Here is a 24,457-nt window from a genome sequence, read left to right on the forward strand (position 1 = left end):
ATCTATGAAATTCGGCTGCTACCGATAAGTATGGATTCCACGATCAAGAGTCGCATAATGACTACAATTCGTGAATACCCCGATATTCGTAGATGTAGTTGTCATGAGTATAAGATAGCTACGCAAAGCATGCATATGCACACTAGCAACAAGACAACCATGCACAACTCTATCAAGTTATAAGTTATGTAGACATCACTATGCAAAAGGGGCCGTCGGGCCGGCAAAGGGGGGATAGTGCTTGAGAGGTGAAAAGAGAAAGTAGTTACATTTCATGAACACACACGCACACAATACAGTATACATCAGAGGTCCTGTCCGTTGATGGGTTTGGTTTTGAGGGAAAACGCAGTGTGCTCCGAGATTAAGAAGAAAAAGAGAGTCATAATAGATACATGCAGTACCTAATTGGAGGTAGGTTGGCTGGGTTTGGGATTATGGGTGATGTAGATGGGGAAAGGGGGGCGAGATGGAGCGAAAGGGAAAGGCTTAGCCCAGCTTAGCCTTGAGGGATTCGATCTCCGCGGTCAGGCTCTGCATCTGCTGAGCCTGGGAGGCGATAGTCTTGGTTTGCTCGGCGATGAGCTCCTTGATGGCGCCGATCTCCCGTTGCACGGCGTCGGCGGCGTTGGCGGCGCTGGTGGAGATACTGGGCGAGGGGGTGGATGTTGCTGGGGCTGGGGCTGCGACGGTGGGGGTGGCGGCGCGGGGGGTTTGGGCGGGGGAGGCCTGTTGTTTATGCGTTAGTTTTGCGGGGGTTGTGAGATGGTAGCAAAGAAGACTAGGAATTGTTCGTACCTTGGAGGAAGTGGGTTGCGTCTTGGCCTCCTCTTCCTTCTGGTGCCATGGGCTGGCCTTGATGGTGGGCGAGGCGGCTTCGGGAGTGCGAGCGGCGGGCTTGGGGGCCTCGTCGAAAGCGGACGGCTCCTCGGGCTCAGCCTCTTCTTCTTGATCGGCGAATTTGTTCACCATGGCGGCCATGGAAGCACCCTGGTCCTTCATGGAGGCGTTAGGTCTGGCCACAGGGGTCGGCTCCGGGGCGGGTTCGGCCTCCTTCTTGACGGGGGCGGGCTCTTCGGCCTTGGGAGCGGCGGGAGCAGGAGTATCCAAAGAAGAGGTGGGTTTCTCCTGCACTCCAGTCACTTCCTTCAGTCCCTCACCCTCGTAGAGGTTGGCCATGGAGATCTTGGGCGGGATGGCCTCCTTGCCAGCAAACCACTCGTCGGGGCCCATGGCAGGCTTGAGGCCAATGGTTGGGGGGTAGATGTCGTCCTGGAAGGTCTCGGCACGGCGGGGGACGATGAAGGAGACAGGCTCAATGTAAGAGTCATTGACGGTCTTGAAGGCACGGATGACTTCATTTTCATGGGTGTTCACACCGCGCTTGGGCATGAAGGCGATACCGCGCTGGGGATCGGCGGACTTGTACTCAGCAAGGTATTCGAACTTGTCGTTCTCCAGCTCGAAGTAGCGGATGTTACCGTCACTGTATCAGGTTAGATAAGCCCCAAGTCTATCACGGAGGATCACTCACCCTCTGCCAGCCAGGTACAGCATCTGAGTGCCTTCGTCCCAGAATGGCATGCAGACACCAGAGATGGAGTCGAGAGTCTTGAACCCGTTGATAGGTTCGCGAGGAGCGCGGATATCCCACAGCGCCAGCTGGCGGTCACTCATTTTGGAAAAACCGGTTGTCGCGATCCGGTCGCGTTCACCCAGCCAGACAGAGCGACTGTTCTTGGCTCCCGAGTGTCCTTGTGTCTCGTGCGCGGGGCGCTCTTGACGCACATCCCAAATGCGAAGCTTCTTGTCTCGGGAGGTCGTGACCAGGAGGGAACCGTTTGCGCTCCAGGACTGCGATTGCACGATATCACCCAAGTTCAGGGTCAATTTGGGGGCACCGGCCTCGATATCCCAGATCTTCACAGTGTAGTCGCCCGAAGCCGTGGCCAGGATGTTCTCGGCCGCGGGGTTGAAGAGAACGTGTCCGATCTTTCTATGATAGCGTTAGCGAGTTTGGCCCAGCGCTATAAAGGAAAGCGCAACGAGGATGCTTGAATGAGAGACACACTTGGGGTGACCGGAAAGCTTGCCAACAGGAGCCACATCTTGAATCTCATCGGGATCAACATCCGGGGAGAGGGTGAATCCCTCAGGTACACGCCAGAGCAGAACCTATCACGCGACCTGTTAGTTTATTTGTTCGATGGGGTATCGCAAACGTGATCGGATTATTGTACCCTTCCGTCGTCGGAACCAGACGCGATGAGGTCGTCGTTGAAAGGGTTCCTAGCCACGTCAGCTCGCTCTTACTCCTCAACTGCGAATGCCGGCCATTGCTCACCAGTCGGTGTCCAAGACAACAGCAGTGTGACCACGGAACAGAGGCATGCGCTCGGGCAGCTTGCCCCGCTCTTCCAAGGGGATGACAGCAAAAGCACCACCACCACCAGCCTCCCAGTTCACAGAGAGATACTTGGGGTTAACCTAGTCGCATGGTCAGATTATCCGGCGGAGGCGGCTTAGGGGCGATGAAAGCGGCCGGACCTTGACGAGGTTGGTATCCCAGGCATTTCTGGAAACACGAAGATTATCATAGCATTGCTCCTGTTCAAGTTGTGAGGATCGATTCGGGTTGCGATAGATCAGAAGGGAGGTCGCGCACCTTTCTTGTCGGCCGTCCGAAGACGTGTCCTGCTACCTGTCAGATTGCGGGCAATCGGAGGGGAAAGTGGAGGGAGGGGGGTAGGGGGGAAACTCACGGTACTTAGAAGAACGCACGAAACGACCAGACATGACGCTGGTGTGTCAAATGACAAATAGAATAGTATGAAGGGGAGAAGTAGAAAGGAAAAGGAAGCAAGGCTATGACAGAAGCAAGAGAACAAGAGACAATGGGGAGGAACAGAGGAGGAGTGAGAGTGGATGGTGGAACGGGGCAGGCAAGCTTGTTCTTGTTCTTGGTTTGGTCGGTCTGCAAAGCAGCAGCGGCGGCGCAGCGGCTACTAGCCCGAGTTCAGTAGTGGTAGACTAGAAAGAAGGGAACAAGTGGAAACCCGCGCGGGCGGGCCAGAACTGGAGTAAATAGTCGCAGATTGACGGGTCCAGTTAAGTCAAGCACCCAAGGAAACAAATGAGAAAGGGTCTGATGGAGTAACCAGAGATGTAAACAACTGAAGCTTTCACAATAGCAATTGACTTTTGTGACTTTTGTGAACACAGACACTTGTCAGATGAAGTTGTACAAAGCCTCCCCCTCCATCGAATTGATCAACGAAGCTTAGAAAATGGTAAGAATCGAGTAAATACGAGTACGACAATCAGATCAATACCACTAGTCTTCACCTGGCCTAGCGCGGCTTCTCTCCCCCCGCCAGTCAGCAGCTGAGTCAGCCGAATTTGTTTACCGCCCTCCCGTCGCTGGAGAAACGGCAAGTTGCAACAGAGACAAACCACCGGCTGGCCTTGGATAGCCTGTTTACTGCCGGGTTCAACTCCTCTTCATCCGAACGCCGGCCCAGCCTGCACCTTAATTACACACACCCGCCGCTCCTCCTGGCATGTTGCAGTCTCAGTCTTGTCTCCACCCATTGCGAATTGCTCTTCTTGCTTAGCTTATCCCACGCGTCTCGAGTACGACCTTGCTTTGCGCCAGATTTTGTCCTCGTCCGCTGTCAAAACCGTCCTAAGAATTCTCTTGACCAGTTAGGGGCTCGTGGCTCCCTGCCCTCAGTATGGAGAACGATCACATGGTAATAGCAAGTGGCATTCAGTCGGCCACACAGTCAGGCTAACGCGACAGTAGATCCAGTCGAAGACGTCGTCACGAACTCGAATCCCAACAGTCGGCCTGAAGGAAATGAATCCGGCTTCAACAAACGCCCGCTCGGGGCTCGTGCAACCCGGTACTATCGCTGGCACGGTGACAAGTAAGACTTCAGGCCTGTCGCGTACGTCTCTGGAGGTTTGTTCGGGGGTGGAGGAGTTTCGACACTAACAAGATCAGAACCGGGCCGTCCACGAAGCACAACCCAGTCCGCTGCAGCGCCTTCAACATCCCGTATCGCCAGCAGCACAGTCAAGACGCACGGCCGTGCGAACACTTACAGCTCCAATACCCTTGGCCGCTCCGCATCTACTGTCTCAAGAACGAAATCGACCGTCTCGTCTTCCGCCGGACCCACCGCACGACCGCACACGAGTATGTCACGATCACACACGGTTACCAATTCCCGGAGACCAATGGCCAATGCCATCCCCCGCGCAGCCACGGCAATGGGCTCTCGTGAACAAGAGGACTCGGAGGGTACCATACTTGGAAAACGTAAGGGTAGGCGCGAGTTTGACTGCTTTTCATCCCCTGCTACCGTACCCCAGGCCACAAGGACTCTACCAAGCAATGAGACTTCCCGGATCTGGCCATGGACCCAGCGTGAGGACTCACCATGCTCGCCGTTGGACAGACTGGCTTTGGTTCCTGGCCCCATTGATCCCTTGGCTTCTAAACTCCCTCTTGCGCATCATGCTTCTATGAGTCAATTGCGTTATCATGCCCTGTCTTCTAGATCTCCCTTCACTACTCCCGTCAGACCAGCCCCATCTACCCCTCTTCTGTCCATTACTCGCTCTTCCCGAAAGCCATCCCGTTTGCCACAATTTCTTACCAAAGATTCAATGATCAAGTCTTTTAACTATTCTATAGGTGGCGATTGGGACCTGGATCTCCGAGAAAGGCGAATGTATGACCTTGTGCGAAGCATGGAAGAACGTGTCAGTCAACAGGGACAGTCGAGCACAGCGCTGAAAGATGCAGTGGATTTATACAAGTCTAGAGGTAAGTGAGAAGTGCGCGCTGATCGTGGCTCTCCGTGCTAATTTAAAAACCATTAATAGTGAGTGAACTAGAGGCATCGTCAAAAGAACTCACAGAAACAAATGTTACCCTGCGTATCGAAATGGGTTCGATGGAAAATCGACTTGCTGGTGCGGAGAAAGCACTCAAAGACGCACAGAGAGACCATGAAATGATCGTCGACGACATCAACGCCCGCCGACGTATGGAATTGGAGACAGTACGATTGGAAGGCAGAAGAGAAATGGAGACAATGCACTCGCGGCACCAAGAGGAAATTCAGGAACTCAAGCGGCGCTTTGATGACGAGATGGAGGAAGAACGAGCTGCGCGGATGCGCGAACTCAGTCAGATCACTTCGCAATCTGCACTTGACACACAGCGCACGCATGCCGAGCTGGAGAAGAAGGAACGAGAAGTCGCCACCCTGCAACACGACATACACGCCCTGAAGGCTGATTTGGAGCGTGAACGTAAGGCCAACCGAGACCTGAGGCACAATCTGGATGCAGCCAGCACCAACACTGTAACTATGGAGTCATCCGTGCGTGCATTAAAAGCCCGCATCGAGTTCTTGGAGTCCGGTCGCGAAGAGCAGTCCCAGGCTTTTGAGCGTCTAAACCAACAAATGATGGACGCATTGGCTGAAACGAATGCCACAAAAGAAAAGCTCCGCAAGGAAGAGACGTTGAGAAGGAAACTTCACAACCAGGTACAAGAGCTCAAAGGCAATATTCGAGTCTTCTGCCGAGTCCGCCCCTCGCTGCCCTCGGATCCTGTCAATCAAGTCGCTCAGATTCAGTTTCCGGATGACGCCGAGGATTGCAAAGAGATAGCAGTGCTGGGCCCGGAGGAGAAGAGCAGCCTTGGAGCAATCTCAAGGAAGAACAGTAACTTCTCATTCGATCGTGTATTCGGGCCGTCTACCCAGAACGCGGAGGTCTTCGATGAAATCAGCCAGCTGGTGCAGAGTGCTCTAGATGGATACAATGTGTGCATCTTCTGCTACGGCCAGACCGGCAGTGGTAAAACCCATACCATGTCATCTCTTGACGGTATGATTCCTCGGGCCGTGCACCAGATTTATGAGACGGCCACTGGCCTCGAGGAGAAAGGCTGGAGGTACACGATGGAAGGTAATTTCGTGGAGGTGTACAACGAGAACCTCAACGACTTGCTGGGCAACCCCGACGACCTGGATAGAAAGAAGCTCGAAATCCGCCATGATATGCAGAGGGGCAAGACCATCGTAACCGATGCTACCACTGTCCGCCTAGAATCGCCTGAGATGGTTGAGACCATCCTCAAGAGGGCCGCCTCCAACCGCTCCGTTGCAGCAACCAAAGCCAACGAGAGGTCTTCTCGGTCTCACTCGGTCTTTATTCTCAAGCTCATCGGTGAGAACGATATTACGGGGGAGCGCAGCGAGGGCACCCTTAACCTCGTCGATCTCGCTGGTAGTGAGCGCCTCAGCCACAGTGGTGCAACTGGCGAGCGGTTGCGCGAGACACAGAATATCAATCGCAGTCTGAGCTGCTTGGGCGATGTGATCGCTGCTCTGGGACAGGGCAAGGAGGGTGGACATATTCCCTACCGCAACAGCAAGGTACGCCGCGCAGATGATTCTTTTGGTGTTGCATCAGTCAGCTAACAACAACCTAACAGTTAACCTACCTCCTCCAATTCTCCCTCGGCGGCAACTCGAAGACCCTGATGTTCGTCATGGTCAGCCCGCTGCAAGCCCACCTGTCCGAGACCTTGACCAGCCTCAAATTCGCTACCAAAGTACATAATACGCACATCGGGACGGCGAAGCGGCAGGCGCGGATTCGCGAGTGCTGACTGCGGAGAAACTTTTGTGGATTGAATGATACCTTTTGAGTTCCTTTCTGTTTGTCTGTTGTGCTTTTACAATGTGGAATGTTGGCCTTCATGAACCAGGCCTTGGCAGCGGAGTCTTGGAGTATGCTTTCTTCTGTGAATAGGGTAATGGACAATATCAGCCTTGTTGCTTTTCATCGATCTGAGAATATACTATTTGTTTGTGTACAATGTGTTGTTCTGTAGCTTGGCCTTGGCGGGCTTACAGCACCCATTATATATTCACCCACAAAGCCTCCGCTCGGGCTGGGTTGCTTCTTGTTTCGCTGTTATAGAAGGTGAGATCAATCCAGCTTCTGAAACTCTCTGAACTAAGACATGTTACAATCGTCTTTACATGCTCTGCAAGTTTCTTATGAACTATCCTTCAAAAGACAGTCCTTTCTGGATTTCCCAGAAGCCGATAAGACGGACAGCTGCAAAGCGGGAAGAGATGGCAGAAATGCCGCATTCGATGGGCTCACTCGCGGCTCGGGCCGACTGGAAGAGCTACCACCACACACCAACTAACTATATCTGCACATTTGTCCGGATGCTTCGATGCCACTGTCTTGAAATACTTTCAAAGATCAGTTTGTCTCGTTTGAGTGGTCCCACTGTATGGATTCCTTCACAAACGAAAGGCGGAACATTACAAAGATGGACTAGAAATGCCCCATGGTTCCTCCTAAGCGAGAAAGCGCTCCTGTTCGCCTGCCTGGCGCTCACCCCTCCTCACTGTCATCTCATCTAGCCAAGATACATACTACTCGTTGATACAACCCGAGTCCCATGGTGAACGCATTTTGCTCATAGACACACAATCTCATCATTTACGTTCTCGCGGATGGATGTCCCTCGTCTCCTGCCAAGTGATCTCGCGCTGTACTCGGATTGTATTCAGCGGCACCTCATCCCCGTAAGCGTTATCCCGCTGGCTTACATCCATCAACACAAGCTGTCTGGATAGGTGCTCGCCAGGCGGCCGCAATGTGGGGTTGAGGGCATCTAAGCTCTGGAGCTCGGAGTCCTTGATGCCATTCTCGACCGATCGTCCGCGCGAGCCTCCTCCCACGCTGCTGGCGAATTTGGATGAGAGCGCCACAAACAGCGGCCGCAGGGTCGGGAGACAGGCGGAGATGATCCCACTTGCGCACTCGATGAGACACCATGTGTTGGCCGTGGCAAGTGTCCAGGGGGTGTCGGCTGGTTCGAACTGGAAGAGCGAGGACAAGCGGTAGGCGCTGGTGAACACGACGCTGTGGTGTGCATGTGTCAGTTCTTGGACAGCTACTAACTCGATACCCTGAGGCGCTAAGACGGCGCGAACTTGACAGCGTTCGGCGCGGAGTAGATAGAGGGAGGTAAGGCGGAGGCAGATGGAAGGGAGAAACCCACAAACTGCCCAGCAGGAATACGGCGATCACCGACAGTCGATGCGTAAGGGAGGCGTGCAGACCCCAGACTACACGCACTGGTAATGAGAGGATCGCCACATCAGTCACAATGTTCGGGACTGCGTTGCCGATGAACGATCCCTTCAGGTTGATGCAGCTGCCTGGGAGCTGCTGGTCCCAGGCCTTCGCGATGGGAGCGCACTGAAACACGCTCACACAGATGATTGCCATGACCCAGCAGACTGCGATGCTGCCGAGGACGAGAGAAGCGATGCGGAAGTTCCGCGTTGGAAAGATCCGCGCGTACATAATACCTACACTCGGCGAGCCAGAGCCAAGTTAGTGGTGAAGTAATAAGTTCGAAGCATTCGAGTTCGAATTCACCATTGACAACAGTATGGTATAATCGTCCGGTCCAACCGATAAGCCCTTCTTCCACCGCGCTAGAAGTCGCAAGATCACGAAGAGCAAGCCTAGGGCGGTCATGAAAATGCAAAGCACTCGGTTTTCATGCTGGCGGTTCTCGTTGACATCCATCGTCGATGCCATTGCTGTCCACAGACTTGCCCAACGGCTCGAACAAGCTCAATTCAATCATGGCTGATGCTTTAAAGAAGCGGGAAATGTCCAGAATAAGAAAATAGGGGCCCATAGTCTCGAAAGTTCCTTTGTGCTCTTAGGTGCTCCTGGCAGGGGAGTACAGTGCATTCCCAAGTCACTGTCAGCCAGTACTTCTGTTTGCCTAGTGGCCACCAACAACACAGGGTGTCATGGTGGGCGGCGGACAACCTCCGTTCCGCGACCAGTCCTTCGCTAGACCCCAGTCAGTTTAGATGGACCACTATAGTCCTAGTACGGGACCTCCAAGATGGTGCGACTGCCGATTGTACATCGTGTCTCGGCGACAGGCCCGCCTGTGGGTCTGACAGCGGCCGTTAGCCTACCGTCCGGGGGGGAAACTGCGGCCTATCTTTGGACAACAATCTAAACATTTTAAATGAACGCCATACAATCTCCGCTTTCCCCCTCCCTCCCCTTTGGCCGAGACCCGATGTCCCCATAGTCAGTCTTCACTCCTCGCTATAAGTACACTGTCCAGGCCCGCAGAAAGGGCCAGAGAATCAAAGAATGATCCAAAAGTGATAAAAGCATCCGAATATCCACAATCACAATGACTGCCCAAACAAAGCCCATCTTCGTCTTCGTGCCCGGTGCATGGCACACCCCAGATACCTTCGACATCATCCGCGCTGTATTACGGCAGCGAGGGTACGAGTCCGAGGCCGTTGCGAACCAGTCCGTCGGCGCGGCCGATCCATCAATCGGTCTCCATGCCGACATCGCCCACACCAGGAGGGTTCTCCGGGGTCTAGCCGACCAGGGACGTCCGATCGTGGTGGTCGCCCATTCCTATGGCGGGATCGTCGCCGCGGGCGCCGTCGAGGGTCTCGGCTACGCGCCTCGGGCCCGCGCAGGTCAACCCGGGGGCGTGATCCAGGTGGTATGGATGGCGGCCTTCGTCGCGCCCGAGGGCAAGTCCCTCTTCGAGATGCTGGGAGGGAAGTGGGAGCCTTGGATGAGTTTCACAGCAAGTGGCCCCCTTCCATTTATCGCAAACGTTCTGTTGCATAAACAACAGCCGTCGGTTAACACTCGTCCACCAACAATGCAGACCCCCGACGACGGATACGTCTACACCACCCAGCCCGAGAGGATCTTCTACCATGACCTGACCCCCGCCGCCCAGCGCCGCGCCATCGCCAACCTGCACCGCCACCCCAAGCCCTCCTTCCTCGAGCCAGCCCTCCACGAACCCTGGCGCGAGATCCCCGCCTTCTACCTCTTCTGCGACCAAGACCAGGCGCTGCCCCTGGCCGCGCAGGAGGCCTTCGCCCACACCCTGGGCAACCCCGGCCGCTATCACGTGGACGCATCGCACTCGGCGTTTCTGAGTGTGCCGGAGCATGTGGCCGACGGGCTGGAGCTGGCGTTGCAAGGGGGGTTAGAGAAGACTGGTGCTGGTGCTGGCGCTGGTGCTGGCGCTGGCGCTCCTGGTGTGACTAACCGCGCTAGTCAGTTATGAGCTAGATAGTATAGTGGTCTCCGACCAGGGTGGAGGGATATAACTTATATCCTGGTAAGATACATATAGTACCATTAGTCCGTGCAAGGGTAGGGCTATTGACAGGGGCGAGGGGGCCAATCATTTTGGGTTACTGTAGATAGTGCTACCGGTTTCTTTGTCTCTTGCTCCAGCATTGTCCCGCTGTAATTTTGGAATTGACCCTATCAGATCCCAGCGGGATATCTCGGCTGTTGTTGGGGGAAACAATGTTGTAGCTTGTATGAAGTTGTGCAGGGGGTGAAAATGACTCGAGCGGGGATGGACTTAATAGCGTGGAATTGTTGTATTGCATTAGAATCGATACCAGGATGACTGCACTATGTAATCTCACTATGCGCTAAGGTGGAATGCCAGAATTGCCCTAGATGGTATGGTGTAGTCGTGTTGCATGACCCCACATCTCTGGTAGAAGAAAAGAAGGAAGGAAAAGGGGGGGAAAATGGGCAGAATAGAAGAACTAAAAACCGTCTTCTCCCAAAGCAAATCAGGGTCGATATCTCTATTTATTGAGCCGAGCCCTCGCCCTATAAGTCAAGGAAGAACTTATCGACCTTGTTCCCGAGCTGTTCGGACTTCTCGCGGATGCGGCCCTCGTCCATGACGCCCTCTTCGCTGACGAAGGCATCGACCATGTGCAGGGGCACCCATTCGAAGTAGATGTTTTCCACGTCGACGGTGGCAGCGGAGTTGCCCGGGTCGTGCTTTTTGGAGCTGCCGGGGCCAGCCGCGGCTTTCATGCCCTCCTCCAACACGCCGACGCCCTTGACGCCGTCGCTGCGCCAGGTGGTCATGACCTCGAGCGGGGAGTTGTCCTCGTGCTTGTCGTCGTCGATGACGCTGGGGGCGCCGTTGATCTTCTCGAGGTCGCTGAGGACGACGACCTGGGCGTCCGGGCTGACGTGCCGCGTGCACAGAGCGGCGGGCAGCGAGCCGGTCTTGTTGCTGACCCCCCGCGTGGCGGACAGGCGGTCCGCCCCGAGCAGCAGCAGATCCACCCCGGCGGCGGCGATGGCGGCCGACGCGTCCGTGTACACCTTGACCCGCAGGTTCTTGTGGGGGGTGTCCGCAAACCGCGACTTGAAGTTGGAGATCAGCGACGAGGCGATGCTGGCGCCCTCGAAGAGGGGCCGGGATTCCAGCACCCGCAGCTCCAACAGGTGGATGTCCAGCGAAGCGTACGCGTCCAGGATGCTGTCGCGGATCGTCGAGCTCGCCGACACCGTCAGGATTGTGAGCTTGTCCCGCGGCTCGCCGTGGTGTAGGAAGTGGTACCGGATGTAGTGGGTGAAGGCGTCTTTGACCTGCGTTGCCCTGCTCTTGCGACTGGCGAGGTGGTGGTCCAGCACTGCAAGCATGCGCTCCCACTTTTGCTCGTCGGAGTGGTTAATTTTACGGCCAGGGCTGTGGTTGTGGTTTTCGTCGTGGTGGAGGATATCGTCGAGTTCGGCGAGCACGGCGACGAGCGCGTTCATCGTCGCGGCGCCCATGCTCTCCCGTCCGTTCTTGATCATGTGCCACGCCGCCATGCGCACGTTGGCCCACCATCGGGCGTCCATCCCGTTCTGGGTCTGGACGAGGAAGTCGCGGAAGATCATCAGCGCGATGGTCGTGAGCTCCTGCGAGCCGCTTTCGTGGTCATTGCGGAGACGCTCTAGTCCCGTGGCGAGGATATTGCCAGCGCGTTCACTGCGGAGATCGCCTTCGAACCATACGCGGCGGAAACTGTCCTTAAGTCGAGGCACGGTGGGCGAGAGCTCTTCATTGAGGATCGCGGATGGCGGGTGCCATTCCCAGCCTGTATGCTCCCAGTCGGTCTTGAAGGACGGTTCTTCTTCATTTGCTGTTGATTCTTTAGGCGTGTTTGCGTTGTATAGGAAGCCGAACGGATGCACAGTCCACTCGCGTCCGGCTGACGGATCACTGAATGTGAATGGCTTTCCGGTGCGCCAATGCGTGAGGTTAGAGGAAGTGAGACCTGTTTCTTCGGAGAGTTCGCGCCAGGCGGTTGCGAGCGGGTCGCGGTCGTCGGACGATATGCTGCCGGATATTGGGGCAAGGTGGCCACTGATTTGACTCTTAGAGTTGGACTTCTACCCAAGGCGATCAGGAGACAAACCGATATGTTCTCACTTTGTCGCTGCGTTTGAACAGCGCTACGAGCGGGTTCCCATCCTTAAAATTGAAGATGAAGGATGAGACGACGGCGCGCTTTTCGAGAGGCTGAGATTGAGATTGGTCGCCGGGAGGTTGGTGGGACGGTGGTGGGGATGTTGTCATTGTGTTGAGGATAACGTGGATAAAATTATAGTCGAACGTAGTATAGAAATGTTGGGTGTACACTTATGGAAGCGGGTTTGGGTCTGACTCTGTAGATAAGAGAGAGTGCGGGCGCGGGAAACACCCCCCGTCGAATTGCTGCCAAAGTTCACTCCGTTGGGTTGACGGAATCAAGTGGAGTAGAGCCAGAGAGCCGAGAGGCAAGAAACAGAGGTATAAATCCCCACGCGAACAGTCGGATGATCGCGGGCGTTTGGCGTGTCATAGTCACATCACGCCACGGGAGAGGGGGCGAGAACAAACGAACGACTGTGCATAAAGAAAGACGAGAAACGCAGCTTCCCGAGTATGGACAGAAAGCTAGGACCACGCCATTGAGCAGTATGTACAAGTACAAAGCGACAGGCTCCAGTCCGACGGGGCTGATGCGGGGAGTGACAAGAGCAGGAGGAAGAGGAGGAGGTGGTGGTGGGAGGGAGAATGGCTGGCGGCGATGGACAACAACAGCGGCTGCTGCTGCTGCACATGACGTCAATATTCGGCAAGCAGCCCGGCCTCGCGCTGTATACAACAAGTTCATATTCATGATCAAGAACAACAACCACAGCCACTTTCCCTCCACCACCTATACTTTAAACACTAAAAGACACTGGCAAGGACAACGACTACATTTCCATTCCCTTCAAACCTCGCAATTCCACAGCTCAGCCGCCAGAATGCCCACCTATCCCGGCTCCTGCTACTGCCGCAACATCACCTATGACCTCTCGCTCTCCTCCCCGGACGACGCCCGCACATCTCTCTGCCATTGCAGCAGCTGCAAGGTTAGAGCTCCTATACTTTCCTTATACCTCCAACCCTATCCCCCAAGGTCCCTACCCTCTCCCAAAAACCCACGGGCTAACACCGACGGCGATGGGGCCGTGGTGCTCTTCACAGAAAGCATTCGGCACCAACTACGGCCTAACAGCCAAGGTCCCCAAGGACGCGCTCACGCTCAAATCCGGCCAACCGAAGGAATTCGTCGGGGACAATGGCTCGGGATCGACGATCCATCGGGAGTTCTGCGGGGATTGTGGAAGCTTTATTCTCGAATATGGGGTATGTTCCTCGCGTCCACTAATTGTTGGGATCTGTCTGGGCTACGCATGCTAATGTTTCCGGGGAATGGCTAGGATGCGGTGAAGAATGATTTCCGTTATATCTGCGTGGGGACGTTGGATGACCCCGAGGTTCTGCCGCCGAAGGGGGAGTTCTTCTGTGAGAGTCGAGCGAATTGGATGCCGGAGATTCCTGGTGAGTTCGGGTATAACCCCTTCTGGGATGTGATGTGGGAGAGAGGCTAATTTAGTAGATGTTTTTCACAAGCAGAAGATCAAGGAGTAATGTCGGGTTACGGTCTAGGATATAATTGTTTCTTGATGGGGGGAGGTGCGTGTATTTTGTAGCCTTCAGTGAGAAATGTGAATTATTTGCGAAATGTTATGCATTTTCTATTACACTTCGCACCACCAAGTCGGGAGTAATCAGCTTGTCCTGAATGATCAGAGCATTGAGGGAGTCGTTGCTGTCCACCCGACGGAGCCCCGCGTCGAGAGTGGCCTCAATCCCGGCCTGAACGTGCCGCTTGGCGACACGCCGGCGGGCCTCTTGTAGGTCTGTATCGACAAAGATGCGATAATCAACTAGCTGCGCGACCTCGCGCCATATTTGTTCGTTCAGCAGGCAATAGTTGCCTTCGATGATGACGACGGACGTGTCTGGGGTGATGACAACGCCGTCCTCCACGGGGTCTTTCGCCTCGTGGTCAAATGAGGGCGCATAGATGGTTTGCAGTTCGACACTTAGGTTAGCTTGAGGGTCTAGGTCTGCCCACTGGCGTAGCTGTCGGACAACGGCAACGAAACGGGATGCATCGAACGTCCAGGGCGCACCGCGACGGAGATAAGCCTCTTCTCGGTTGGGGAGCGTGTCTAGGACAGCCCGCGAGAGATGGAAGCCGTCCATGGACAGAAGCGCCGTGGCCAGAGCGGGAGAAGTAGATCGCAGAAGCTGAGCGACTGCCGCTGCAGTGGTTGTTTTTCCCGAGCCCGGAATGCCAGCGATAGCTACGAGGAGCCTTTTTTTGTGGTGAGAGCGGGCTTTCTGGCGGATGATGTCCGCAATCTTAGCGTATTCGGCTTCCATCTAGGCCAGAATGTCAGTTATAATTTGGTGAGGGTATTAGAGTCCGGATGGGGTGATTTCCATACGTCTGTTCAACAGACCCGTTCGCCAGCAACCCCTGGGTATGCAGAGAAGACACAGACTGCCCTCCTCGAGAGCCATCGAAATATCGCACGTAATTTGCTCGATAGCCATGTTAAACCATTGGGAGGGGGATCGGTTCACAGTGCTCCGATGTCCAAAGTGACCTCGTGCGTGGCAACATGGCTAGACTTCGGCATTCCAGCTTTCTGAGGAACTTCTTCTTTCGTTGAACGTATGCTCCTGTGAAGTTACTATGCATCAAGGGAAACAAGATCGTGTAAGCATGGTTATGATTAATAGACATGTGGGAGCCCTGTAACATTACCTAATGGCCCAGTCATACGTGTTTACAGTGGATTTCAAAAACAGTTGCCTCCTCAGACACAAACGTTCAGTATGAGAGTGAGGGCTAATGCAAATGGGTCAGACAAGGTTCCATTGTATATCATAGAAGCTATGGGAAAGGATCCAGGACACATCGTTCCTTAAGTATCTATCTGGCTCGTGATTTTGAACTATCCCATAGCCAAAAATATGAGACCTAGAAGGAGACCTAGAAGCTACAATCTACAGGGCTTTTCATTAAAATAAGTTAGGGAACCACTCGACGGATGATGAGGACCTCAAAATGCACGGATTCTCTGAGTGGTCTTCCGTCAAGCTTGATACACTGCCTGTCGCTGTTGCTTATCCACACAGCACAGAACAAGTCAGCACAATTGCCAGAATCTGCCATAAATGGCGAGTACCCCTTATCCCGTATAGCGGCGGTAGTAGTCTAGAGGGCCGTACGGCAGCACCGTTTGGTGGTGTGAGCATGGATTTCGTTTACATGGACCAAATCATTCAGATTCATGAGACAGATATGGATGTAGTTGTTCAACCTAGCGTTCAGTGGGTAGACAAACTGAAGCAGATGGGCAGTGGCCTTTTCTTCCGTATGGATCCAGGTTGTAGCTCCGGTGAAACTCATATCTGTCTATTGATGCTAGTGATCTTCACAGCACCCAGTGCCAAGATTGGCGGCATGATCAGCACCAATTGCTCGGGCACGAATGCAGTCTGCTACGGTACCATGCGTGACTGGGTTATCAATTTGACCGTTGTACTTGCCGACGGCACCGTGGTGAAGACTCGCCAACGGCCGCGTAAGTGTAGTGCCGGATATAACCTCACCGGACTGTTTGTCGGCTCCGAGGGTACGCTGGGCATCATCACCGAAGCGACACTGAAACTGGCTGTCATACCCGAAAATTATTCTGTTGCAGTCGTTCCCTTCAATACAATTCATGATGCCGTTTCAGCGGCCACCAAGGTCATCCCCAGAGGTATTCCCGTGGCGGCGCTCGAGCTTATGGATGAGACCCAGATGCGCATTGTTAACGAGGGCGGGATCACTCGACCACGTGTCTGGAAAGAAAAACCCACCCTGTTTTTGAAATTTGCGGGCTCGAAACTGATGTTGGACGAGACGATTCAGAGAGTTCGCGAAATCACCGAATCCCACGGTTCTGAGGACTTCGAGTTTGCTCACACCGAGCATGAACAGAAGCTTCTGTGGTCTGCCAGGAAAGAGTCATTATATTCACTGCTCGCCCTCCGGAAGGATGGCGAAGAAATGTGTCAGTGGGGTTGAACATCCGTCGTCCTTATGTGAAGACCGCTAATTCGATCTCGTCAATGTAGGGAACACCGATGTCGCTGTCCCATTAAGCCGTCTAGCCGACATTATCGTTGCGAGCAAAGAAGAAGCAGCCGCCTTGGGTCTTAATGCATGCGTGAAGGGCCACGTCGGCGACGGCAGTTTCCACGAAAATATCACATACGACGGTACAAGTCCAGAGGAGTGCAAGAAGGCCAAAACAGCCGTGAAAAATATGGTCAGTCGAGCCATAGACATGGACGGCACCTGTCGGTTTTGGCAAAAAGGAAGCCCTTGAACAGGAGCCTGGCGATAAAACTATCTTATTTATGGTACGTTGTACCCTGGCATAGTCCAAAGCCCAACGCACGAATGCGGTGCTGGTTCGATATAAAGGCCAGACCGAGGAGCTTTGTTAACGTTACGACCGGTAAACAGAAAATCCTGAAAGGAACTCTGGACCCCCATTGGATTCTGTATGGTCTTCTCCTCTGGCTGTGATTAACTTTTCTAAATTGAAGTGATAACTGACCTGTACACTTCTTTTACTGCAGGAACCCCGGGAAGGTCTTTGATCGGTGAACATACCAAATAGAGCTCGGGATCCTGGCGTTGCGTCATAAGCGAGGAAGTACTAGCATTAACTCGTACCCATAGCCAATGTTTCCTAGACTTTGAGTGCGTAGAGGTATAAATTAAGTCGGACTCCCTACTTAGCACGGCAACGGCACGGTCCCGAGATATCCTGGGGATCCGCAATGGAACTAGATAATATGAACCTCCGCAAGGTCTCACTTTATGCACATTAAGCCTTTTGTGTAGGTACTTGCGACTTTTATTGTCTTGGTGTAATGAGCTTCTTCTGCAAGCACCGATTAGCTAAACATTCCATTCCCATTAGCTTAGATCCATTTCTCTGGCACAGTAGCTTGTATGTATCTGGTGAAGCTCATTCGTCACCACTCTCAAACCCCCAACTAGCTCAATATAGAGATCGCTTGAACAGGTCAATGGTAAAGCATAAAATCCGGCCATTAAGAAAAGGATGGGTGCAAGGGCAAGGTTCTAGCAGTGAAGAAAGAACCCGCCTGGCAGCTAGATAGGGCTAATGAATCGGTTTACATACGTGGTAGGGTAGGCTTGAGGTAAGCTAGTATTAAGGATATGACTGTATAACCATCAGAGGTTATATATTTTGAATATATATCATATTCTAACTCAAGAAACTGGTGACGCTTAATGAAGTAAGAAGAGATCTTAGCAACCGATATTGCTTATCATGATTATTTGCTAGAACAATATCGTATAGCCCGGTTTAACTACCACAGTAAATCCTGTGGGTTCGTCTTTCATGATAACCGCTTTTCTTGTTCATCTCATTATCTTGTTGGTTTTAGTCAAGGAGCTGAAGGTCAAGGCTTACTCCTTACTTGTTGCTTGTCATTCTTCTTCTGTTCCGTTTTGTGAGAGAACTCTACGTCTGCTACTGAGTGGCTATTTCTCTTATGCATCGACCTGACTGGGTTTGATAAGACTGCCATAAGAATATCCCCCCTTATAATATTTCATTCATGAGCTTCATTAAAATTCAAACATCATGTTTATTGATCATGGACAGACCAATATCTTGGGGGGTTCTGACAGATAAGCTCATCTCACATGACTTTGTACAGCATATGAAGCTATTTTCGTTGATGTATCTGACTGCACGGACCGGTCTTCATAATGGACAGATATCTTATTGTCCTTATGTGCCAAATTAAGCCAGTTAAACACGGATGGCTTTCATCTGATGCGTTATGGCACTAGAGAGTTATAATCGGCCGCCAAATCAAAATGGAAGGGTGCTTCAAGTACCTGCCATATCATTGGGTTGATGTTCCCCCGCGTGTCTCACGTTTTCTTGTTGTGTGCGGGGAAACCGACGTCTTTCTTAGGCTGCCTCATGCAGTCATCGGTCTCTGATTAAGGTTCGTGCAAATCGCGGGGTTGGATCCACGACTTGGCTCGGTTTCGTCGATCGGGTGGACTTTCTGGTGGATTTCCGGGTCGGGGCTACATAGAAACAAAGGATCTGTTGCTCTAAACAGTGCGAACAGCGGGGGTGCACTTGGTCGCACGGCACGCCCCAGGCCTTGCAGGCCTTGCAGGGCTGGCACGGTTGGTCTTGCTGCGGGGGGGCCTGGACTGGCTGTTCAGGTGCAGGGAGTGTATAGACGGGGGCTTTTGTGGTCGAACATATATAGTTCGTGGGTTCGGTGCGATCGGTGCATTCGACGCGACGCGCCGAAGTCTGGGGGCTGTCGATCATCCATACCGACCACAGCCACTGGGAGAAGCGCTTGAGAACGCATGCTCGTCCGATGCGATTCTTGCGTGCGAGATCGCACCTCAGGTGGTTCTGGAGACGCGTGATGGCGGTGTCGGTCATGATGGCTGCTGGCTCGGGGGTTCTGTGATCATTCGATTCTTGTAGGTAGGTAGGTAGGTAGGTTTCGCTGGCGAAAGTCGGGTAATTTATGGCACCGTTGGCAGGACCACGAGGGTGACAAGTGTCAGAGTCAGACAACTGTCAGACCATCGCATGGGATACGGGGAATTTTTATGGACTACGGATACCCAGTAGTAAGTAATGAATCAAGGGGTTGTTGTCATTGCTAGAGAGGTGGACATTCCCTCCGCTCCGCCCTGGCCGATTTACTCCAACTCACGAGCACGGGCTCTTTCAATCCCCCTCCATTCCATGGGTTTGGAACGATGATTGGAGTGTGAGCCTTGGGATCGACCTGACGTCAGGCTCGAGCGGGCGGGGGACGAACAAATAAAACGGGGTCTTTGTCTGTTGGGAATCCGCCGAAGTGACCGAAGTGACACACGAGCGGAACCGGTTACTATTTCCTGGTCCTGTTCCTTCCGGGCAGTGCCTTGATTTGAGGTTTGGTGCGTGGCACCATGTAATTATGATAGACTCGATTATTGACCGAGATATCCGTCCGGGGTTGACTGTAGACTGAGCATCCTCTTGGTATTTTCCAGAAATTGTAAGTACTCCGCACTGTGCTCCGTACATTCCTACATATAAGTCGGTGTGTGTGGAGGTTAGGGCAGGAGGACAAGGGGGCACTGGCAACAGCAGTGTGTTCAGGCATCGGTGTGTTTTACCCCACCTGCACTTGTCCCTCTCTTCTTTCTTCTTCTGGACGATTCATTCATTTCATTCATTGCATTCATTGATACCACATCCGCCAAAACTGTCGAGGCAACCATTAACCCACTAACAAGTGGGCCACGTCTGACAGCGATCTGCAACACCACTCGCATCCACTCCGCCCGTACCTGTATACCTGTATGATACCTCACATTGCCAAGCGATCGACCAGAATCATCTGACCCTTGACCCAGAAACACAGTTGACTCATCCAGTCGCACGATCAACAATCGATTACCACTAGAGCAATCCATCTCGGCAACACCCGAGCATCGATTTTGTTCCACTGCGACCGGGACATCTTTCCATCGAGCAGGGCACTCGATCCTGGTTTTCGCATGCTTGATCCCTCAGACCTTCCCACTCTTCAACTCAGAGATTTCCCAAGTCCAGTCTTTTGTGCTAGAAGTACTCCCGAGAGATCCCTAGTTTCGACAGGCAGAAATGCAGGCCGGGTTCGAATTTTCCGATGTGATTCCGTGGACGCAAGAAGCAAGGAGCTTCTGTCAAAAGCTTAAAAGCCAATAGCAAACATGGATGGCGGCAGCCTCTTGCAGCTACAGACATTCTTCCCCTCCTTCAATCCCCCTCCCTTATGCCTGATTGAGTTTTTCCTTCGGTCGAGTTGTCTCCATGGTGGATGACTTGTCAGCTCGTCTGCAGCGTGCAGACTACCCGCAGCATCGTTCCGGTAAAAGCGGCTCAGGCTGCTCGCGTGTCTTCTGCCGAGTTTCGGCCTTGCCTGCATCGTCCCCTGAGGAGCCAGCAGCCCAAAAGAACACTTAAAGATGCTATGCGCCCACACGATGACTGCGAATTGTCCGCACAGTCCACAACTCAGAGAAGCTTAGAGAGGGGGTCCGCAGATCGAACACTATCCTGAATGGCAAGATCTGTCCCCTGACCCCTTCCTAACTGTGCGTACACATTGCTCGTGCCAAATATAAGTTTATCGCCAATTAAGAAAGAAGCCTTCGCATCCAACGGTCGACCGTCCGTCGCAGTCATGCACGCTTCCGAACCGAAAGAAGAAGTCAGTCCTGCCCTGGGCGAACCCGACCAGGAGCCAACCCAGGGACACGGTCGCAAACGCTCTGCGAGAAGGCGCCTGGGCCGCAAGTCTGCTGAGGCTCACGACTCCTTCACTTTGATGGATACCATCGGTTATCTGCTGTCAACTCCAGATAGCACCATGATAGCCTTCCACTGGGGTGGGTGTGCTGCGACTCTGAGAGAATTGTCTGTTTGACTGACCACGATGTCCACAGGCGGGCCGAGCCTTTCTGCAACTTAAGAGGCAGCATCCATCATGGAGGATACGAGGCCCTTAGGACCCAGCACGCCGTTCCCATTACCTTGGGGTCCCGTGGTCTCCAGATTGGAAACTTGTGGAAGCCTCACCACACCAGAGATCAGGAAAACCAGAGCCACGTTAACGCGAATTCTTGTTTCTGGTTTCATCTGTTGATGAGCATGTGATACAGCGGGTTGCATCATCTTTGGTCTTGTGGCTGGTGGCTGAGCTTTGAATCTTTGTGGTGGCGGCGAATTGTCCAATGTGTCTCTCGATATAACATCCCCGGCTATTATACGCCATCAATCAATTTGTGAGAAAAAGGGCTTGTCGGTCTTCCAACCAAGGCCACAAGTTTCTCTTTCCTGAGGTGAGAGTGTTGCTTGAGCTGGTGGTCTAGACCTCCCACCGTCCAAATGAACCTGCTTCATTGCGTTTTAGCATTTCATGTTGATGCCAAGGACTTATGTTCTTAGACGGGCATCTCGACAGTGGACAAGACATTTATAAATGGACAATCCCGCGAGAGCAGAGACGTATCTCTCCTCTGGCTAGTGACCGACCTCCCTTTAACTTCCAGTGCCTTCAACTTTTTCTATACCACCTGCCCTGCCCTTGACCTCTCTCACTCTGTGGCAACTCAAACCCCTCTGAGACCAGCACAAAATGTCCGGACAGATCGAAAACATTCCCCTGCACACCCGCGAGCCCGGCGACGAAATCACCGAGGCTGACCTGGCCAAGCTGGTGGAGGCCACTGACCCTCTTACCTCTGCTGCCGTTGCTGCTGCTGCGGCGGCGGCGGCAGCAGCTACCCAAGGAATTACTGCTACCTGTACGTGATGACCTTTTCCTGGCCCTGCCAAACGTGCATTTCGTTCATTGCCGGTGTCAGTTAACCTCGAAGACTTGTTCGTCGAATATGCGTACGATGAGGACGATGAGGATGGGGAGGACGATGATGGTGTTGATGAGATTTACTACAACGAGGCTATGGATGGCTGGCTCGGTCCTTGGTGGGGCGAGTGTCTAGGTAGGGTGTAAGAATGGGATCTCGATTTGCGAGTGGGGTAGAGATTGGTTCGATTCGATCGATCGGGTACTGATCGAGGGCTCCTTCGGTGTTGTCTTACGTGTTTTGCCCGTGGTGTGCGTGACATACTTTACATTGAATTCTGTTCTAGCTTGGGGTTCGGAAGAAAAGTCCACGCAGCGTTTCAGACTGTGTTTTTATGATATACCTAAGATCCGCAAAGAGCAAGAAAATCTACATCTGTTTCGTTTGTCTAACCTATCCAACGGTAATATATGCAAGACCACATAGTAGGATGTAGGATACAGCCCGGGAGTAGGGGTCAGTTCTTCCCCTTCCACGCCTCAACCAGGAACTCCTTCACCTTGACCGGTTTGATCCCGGGGAATCGGGCATTCAGCCGCCCTTCCACGGGCAGATCGAAGACCCCCGCAATGGTGAGCCGACTGACCAGCACGGTCACCTCGTGGGCTTCCGCCTCGGTGTAGCCCTCTGGGACGGCAGGGACGGTGACCTGCCCTTGGTTGATCTTCTCGGGGCTGTCGTATACAACGGAGAATTTTCGACCTGGATGTGGAAAGTCTGGTTAGAATGGATCCTGGTCTCGTTCGCGTGCTTTCTGACGGTGTCTTCCGTTCCTTTTCCTCTTGCTTCACCTTTGGCCCCCGACCTTAACCCCCCCGCCCCCCCCCCTTTCTCTCCAGAACTTCTACAAAGGAAAGGGCAAAACAAACCTCTGATATCCTCCACCAACCCCACCAACTCATTATAAGTAACCACATCCCCCACCACAACACTGAACTCCGGCCACTCGCCCGCATCCACCTCCTCCAGCAACCGGACCACAAACCGCGCCATGTCGTACGTATACGTCATGCACAACCGGTCGTTCCCGTCGCCGGGGATCGCCGCCCGACCGTTCTGGACGTCAATCCCAAACACCCCCGGCTGCAGGTGCGTGCGCACGTGCGGCATCCCCCAGTAATCCATGAAGAAGCCGGGGATCACCCGGGTGAAGTTTAGGGATGGCGCGTCGTGCTGCAGCTTGTTGGCGGCTGCCAGCCAGTGTTTTATGCTGGGGTCGATTTCGAGGAGGCTTTTGATGTTTATCAGCATTGGGTTGGGCGGGAGGGGAAGGGGTAAGAGGATAGGAATTACTCGGCCGTCTGGATGAAAGAGTACTCGCTTGGGAGGAAGCGGGTGACGGTGGGAGATTGCTCGGCGGCGTCGATGAGGTTCAGTTGCGCTTGGCTGGTGGCATCGGTGGTGATGCCAATGGCCGAGATGATGGTTGTGATTCCCTCGGTGGTGAGGAGGTCCGTGAGGGCGGGGATGTCGTCGTAGTTGATTTGGAGGTGCTGGGTTCGTGAGGTGGGGGGGTCTTTGGGGGTCTGCATGAGGATGAGCTTTGGGGACTGGGGGTCTGGGGGCCTGGGGGCCTGGGGATTATGTATTTTGAGGCCGAGGACAAATTACGCACGCTGCGGGTTAGGATGATGATCTTGTGGGTGGTTTCTTCGAGGAGGGTCTCGACGATGGTTCTACCTACACCGCCGGTGCCGCCTGCTACTGCTATGACTGTCATTTTGGTTGGTGGGGGCTGGGTGTATGTTCTGGGGTGTATTGGGGAGGTTAGGTTTGAGGTTGATATATGCGTATGTGGAGGAGGACGATGATGAATGGTTTGGATCCGGTGGCCCCGGGCCGCTGGAGATCGGGGATCCACTTGCCCCTGTCCGCGGTCGTGGCTCTGGTGTTGACCTTGCTGGTCGCTGGTGTACTGTATGTACCGTGATTCGAGAGTCTAGGTTGTCGAAGCAGATATGCTTTGTACGAAGTGTTATATTGATGTTGGCCATCAGCGTGGACTAGAATCACATGTCTGAAAGGGCAATCAGCGGGGTCTCAAGCTGATCATCCGCCACGTGCAACGGTAAGTTCAATGGGCATAAGTGCGTCCTTTTTCAGTTTGATGAGCCACAATCAAGTCCTGACTTGGTATAAAGTCTCGTTGTCACTGCGTTCTTAAATCGGTATCATTTGCTATTTTCAGACATGCGCCAAAACACATGTTGCAGGGTGCAGGGTGATTTGGGTTCTTTTTTTTTGCATCTGTGTTGATTCTCTAACCTAAAACCAAAGATTACATACTTGTTACATAAATTCCTCGATGGTCTAACGGTCATGATTTCCGCTTGTCAATCCTGAACAGGAACAAGCGCGGGAGACCTGGGTTCGACTCCCAGTCGGGGAGATCTCTTTTTGCGTCACTCTTTTTGCGTCATGCTTTTACCACTCCCGCTTCATCATCATCATGATTTTTGTTATCGTCTCTTGCCACGTGCGGTAGATTTTGGTCTGGAACTTAATTGATGTCCAGTAATTGAAATCCTGTACACAATCCAAGCTAGCATGGACAGCCTTCTTGGCTCATGTTGACTTGTATTTCGGTCTAAAGCTTTTTATGCACTACGCTCCAGTACTGGAAATCCCTCTCTCAATCACGCCATTGATAGCCC

At 53.3% G+C, this 24,457-nt stretch overlaps 11 protein-coding genes and 1 non-coding gene across 12 annotated transcripts; 6 read left to right on the top strand and 6 right to left on the bottom strand.

Annotated features, from left to right (window-relative positions):
• Positions 1–157: 157 nt before the first annotated feature.
• Positions 158–2,934, bottom strand: BO72DRAFT_477233 (coronin). Its single transcript, XM_040947425.1, has 9 exons — positions 2,763–2,934; positions 2,666–2,694; positions 2,548–2,607; positions 2,345–2,487; positions 2,241–2,289; positions 2,072–2,175; positions 1,535–1,996; positions 799–1,486; positions 158–729 (listed from the first exon to the last, which is right to left on the bottom strand). Exons 1-9 carry the CDS (start codon positions 2,794–2,796, stop codon positions 490–492), a joined length of 1,809 nt encoding a protein of 602 aa, XP_040801647.1. The 5' UTR covers positions 2,797–2,934; the 3' UTR covers positions 158–489.
• An 800-nt stretch (positions 2,935–3,734) lies between these two features.
• On the top strand, positions 3,735–6,694 carry BO72DRAFT_377176 (putative kinesin family protein (KlpA); the record flags this gene model as incomplete). Its single annotated transcript, XM_040941246.1, has 6 exons — positions 3,735–3,752; positions 3,806–3,950; positions 4,007–4,330; positions 4,703–4,834; positions 4,894–6,458; positions 6,518–6,694. 6 exons carry the CDS (start codon positions 3,735–3,737, stop codon positions 6,692–6,694), a joined length of 2,361 nt encoding a protein of 786 aa, XP_040801648.1.
• Positions 6,695–7,244: 550 nt separating this feature from the next.
• On the bottom strand, positions 7,245–8,710 carry BO72DRAFT_527483 (uncharacterized protein). Its single transcript, XM_040950102.1, has 3 exons — positions 8,504–8,710; positions 8,111–8,428; positions 7,245–7,971 (listed from the first exon to the last, which is right to left on the bottom strand). Exons 1-3 carry the CDS (start codon positions 8,656–8,658, stop codon positions 7,542–7,544), a joined length of 903 nt encoding a protein of 300 aa, XP_040801649.1. The 5' UTR covers positions 8,659–8,710; the 3' UTR covers positions 7,245–7,541.
• A 139-nt stretch (positions 8,711–8,849) lies between these two features.
• On the top strand, positions 8,850–10,265 carry BO72DRAFT_102272 (alpha/beta hydrolase). Its single transcript, XM_040938882.1, has 2 exons — positions 8,850–9,697; positions 9,782–10,265. The coding sequence occupies exons 1-2, from the start codon at positions 9,281–9,283 to the stop codon at positions 10,190–10,192; spliced, it is 828 nt and encodes a 275-aa protein (XP_040801650.1). The 5' UTR covers positions 8,850–9,280; the 3' UTR covers positions 10,193–10,265.
• A 377-nt stretch (positions 10,266–10,642) lies between these two features.
• On the bottom strand, positions 10,643–12,511 carry BO72DRAFT_508961 (translation initiation factor eIF-2B subunit family protein; the record flags this gene model as incomplete). The annotated part of the gene is made up of 2 exons (XM_040949307.1): positions 10,643–12,298; positions 12,351–12,511. 2 exons carry the CDS (start codon positions 12,509–12,511, stop codon positions 10,759–10,761), a joined length of 1,701 nt encoding a protein of 566 aa, XP_040801651.1. The 3' UTR covers positions 10,643–10,758.
• A 716-nt stretch (positions 12,512–13,227) lies between these two features.
• Positions 13,228–13,897, top strand: BO72DRAFT_495940 (GFA family protein; the record flags this gene model as incomplete). The annotated part of the gene is made up of 4 exons (XM_040948587.1): positions 13,228–13,335; positions 13,451–13,612; positions 13,687–13,807; positions 13,866–13,897. 4 exons carry the CDS (start codon positions 13,228–13,230, stop codon positions 13,895–13,897), a joined length of 423 nt encoding a protein of 140 aa, XP_040801652.1.
• A 96-nt stretch (positions 13,898–13,993) lies between these two features.
• BO72DRAFT_428425 (phosphoribulokinase/uridine kinase family protein) lies at positions 13,994–14,809 on the bottom strand (the record flags this gene model as incomplete). The annotated part of the gene is made up of 2 exons (XM_040943024.1): positions 14,764–14,809; positions 13,994–14,698 (listed from the first exon to the last, which is right to left on the bottom strand). The coding sequence occupies exon 2, from the start codon at positions 14,696–14,698 to the stop codon at positions 13,994–13,996; it is 705 nt and encodes a 234-aa protein (XP_040801653.1). The 5' UTR covers positions 14,764–14,809.
• Positions 14,810–15,389: 580 nt separating this feature from the next.
• BO72DRAFT_508971 (FAD-binding oxidoreductase) lies at positions 15,390–16,985 on the top strand (the record flags this gene model as incomplete). The annotated part of the gene is made up of 4 exons (XM_040949308.1): positions 15,390–15,714; positions 15,766–16,383; positions 16,448–16,676; positions 16,958–16,985. 4 exons carry the CDS (start codon positions 15,390–15,392, stop codon positions 16,983–16,985), a joined length of 1,200 nt encoding a protein of 399 aa, XP_040801654.1.
• Positions 16,986–18,260: 1,275 nt separating this feature from the next.
• BO72DRAFT_102590 (uncharacterized protein) lies at positions 18,261–19,155 on the bottom strand. The gene has a single exon (XM_040938884.1). It carries the CDS (start codon positions 18,832–18,834, stop codon positions 18,355–18,357), a length of 480 nt encoding a protein of 159 aa, XP_040801655.1. The 5' UTR covers positions 18,835–19,155; the 3' UTR covers positions 18,261–18,354.
• A 2,416-nt stretch (positions 19,156–21,571) lies between these two features.
• On the top strand, positions 21,572–21,949 carry BO72DRAFT_458550 (uncharacterized protein; the record flags this gene model as incomplete). The annotated part of the gene is made up of 2 exons (XM_040946379.1): positions 21,572–21,740; positions 21,801–21,949. 2 exons carry the CDS (start codon positions 21,572–21,574, stop codon positions 21,947–21,949), a joined length of 318 nt encoding a protein of 105 aa, XP_040801656.1.
• A 213-nt stretch (positions 21,950–22,162) lies between these two features.
• Positions 22,163–23,701, bottom strand: BO72DRAFT_102560 (uncharacterized protein). Its single transcript, XM_040938883.1, has 4 exons — positions 23,419–23,701; positions 23,097–23,329; positions 22,673–23,034; positions 22,163–22,505 (listed from the first exon to the last, which is right to left on the bottom strand). The coding sequence occupies exons 1-4, from the start codon at positions 23,521–23,523 to the stop codon at positions 22,261–22,263; spliced, it is 945 nt and encodes a 314-aa protein (XP_040801657.1). The 5' UTR covers positions 23,524–23,701; the 3' UTR covers positions 22,163–22,260.
• A 401-nt stretch (positions 23,702–24,102) lies between these two features.
• Positions 24,103–24,192, top strand: BO72DRAFT_t128. Its single transcript has one exon. It is a non-coding gene; the product is annotated as a tRNA-Asp (tRNA).
• Positions 24,193–24,457: the final 265 nt, after the last annotated feature.

Source organism: Aspergillus fijiensis, assembly GCF_003184825.1.
Source record: "Aspergillus fijiensis CBS 313.89 unplaced genomic scaffold BO72scaffold_21, whole genome shotgun sequence".
In the NCBI taxonomy this organism is placed as follows: Eukaryota; Fungi; Ascomycota; class Eurotiomycetes; order Eurotiales; family Aspergillaceae; genus Aspergillus; species Aspergillus fijiensis.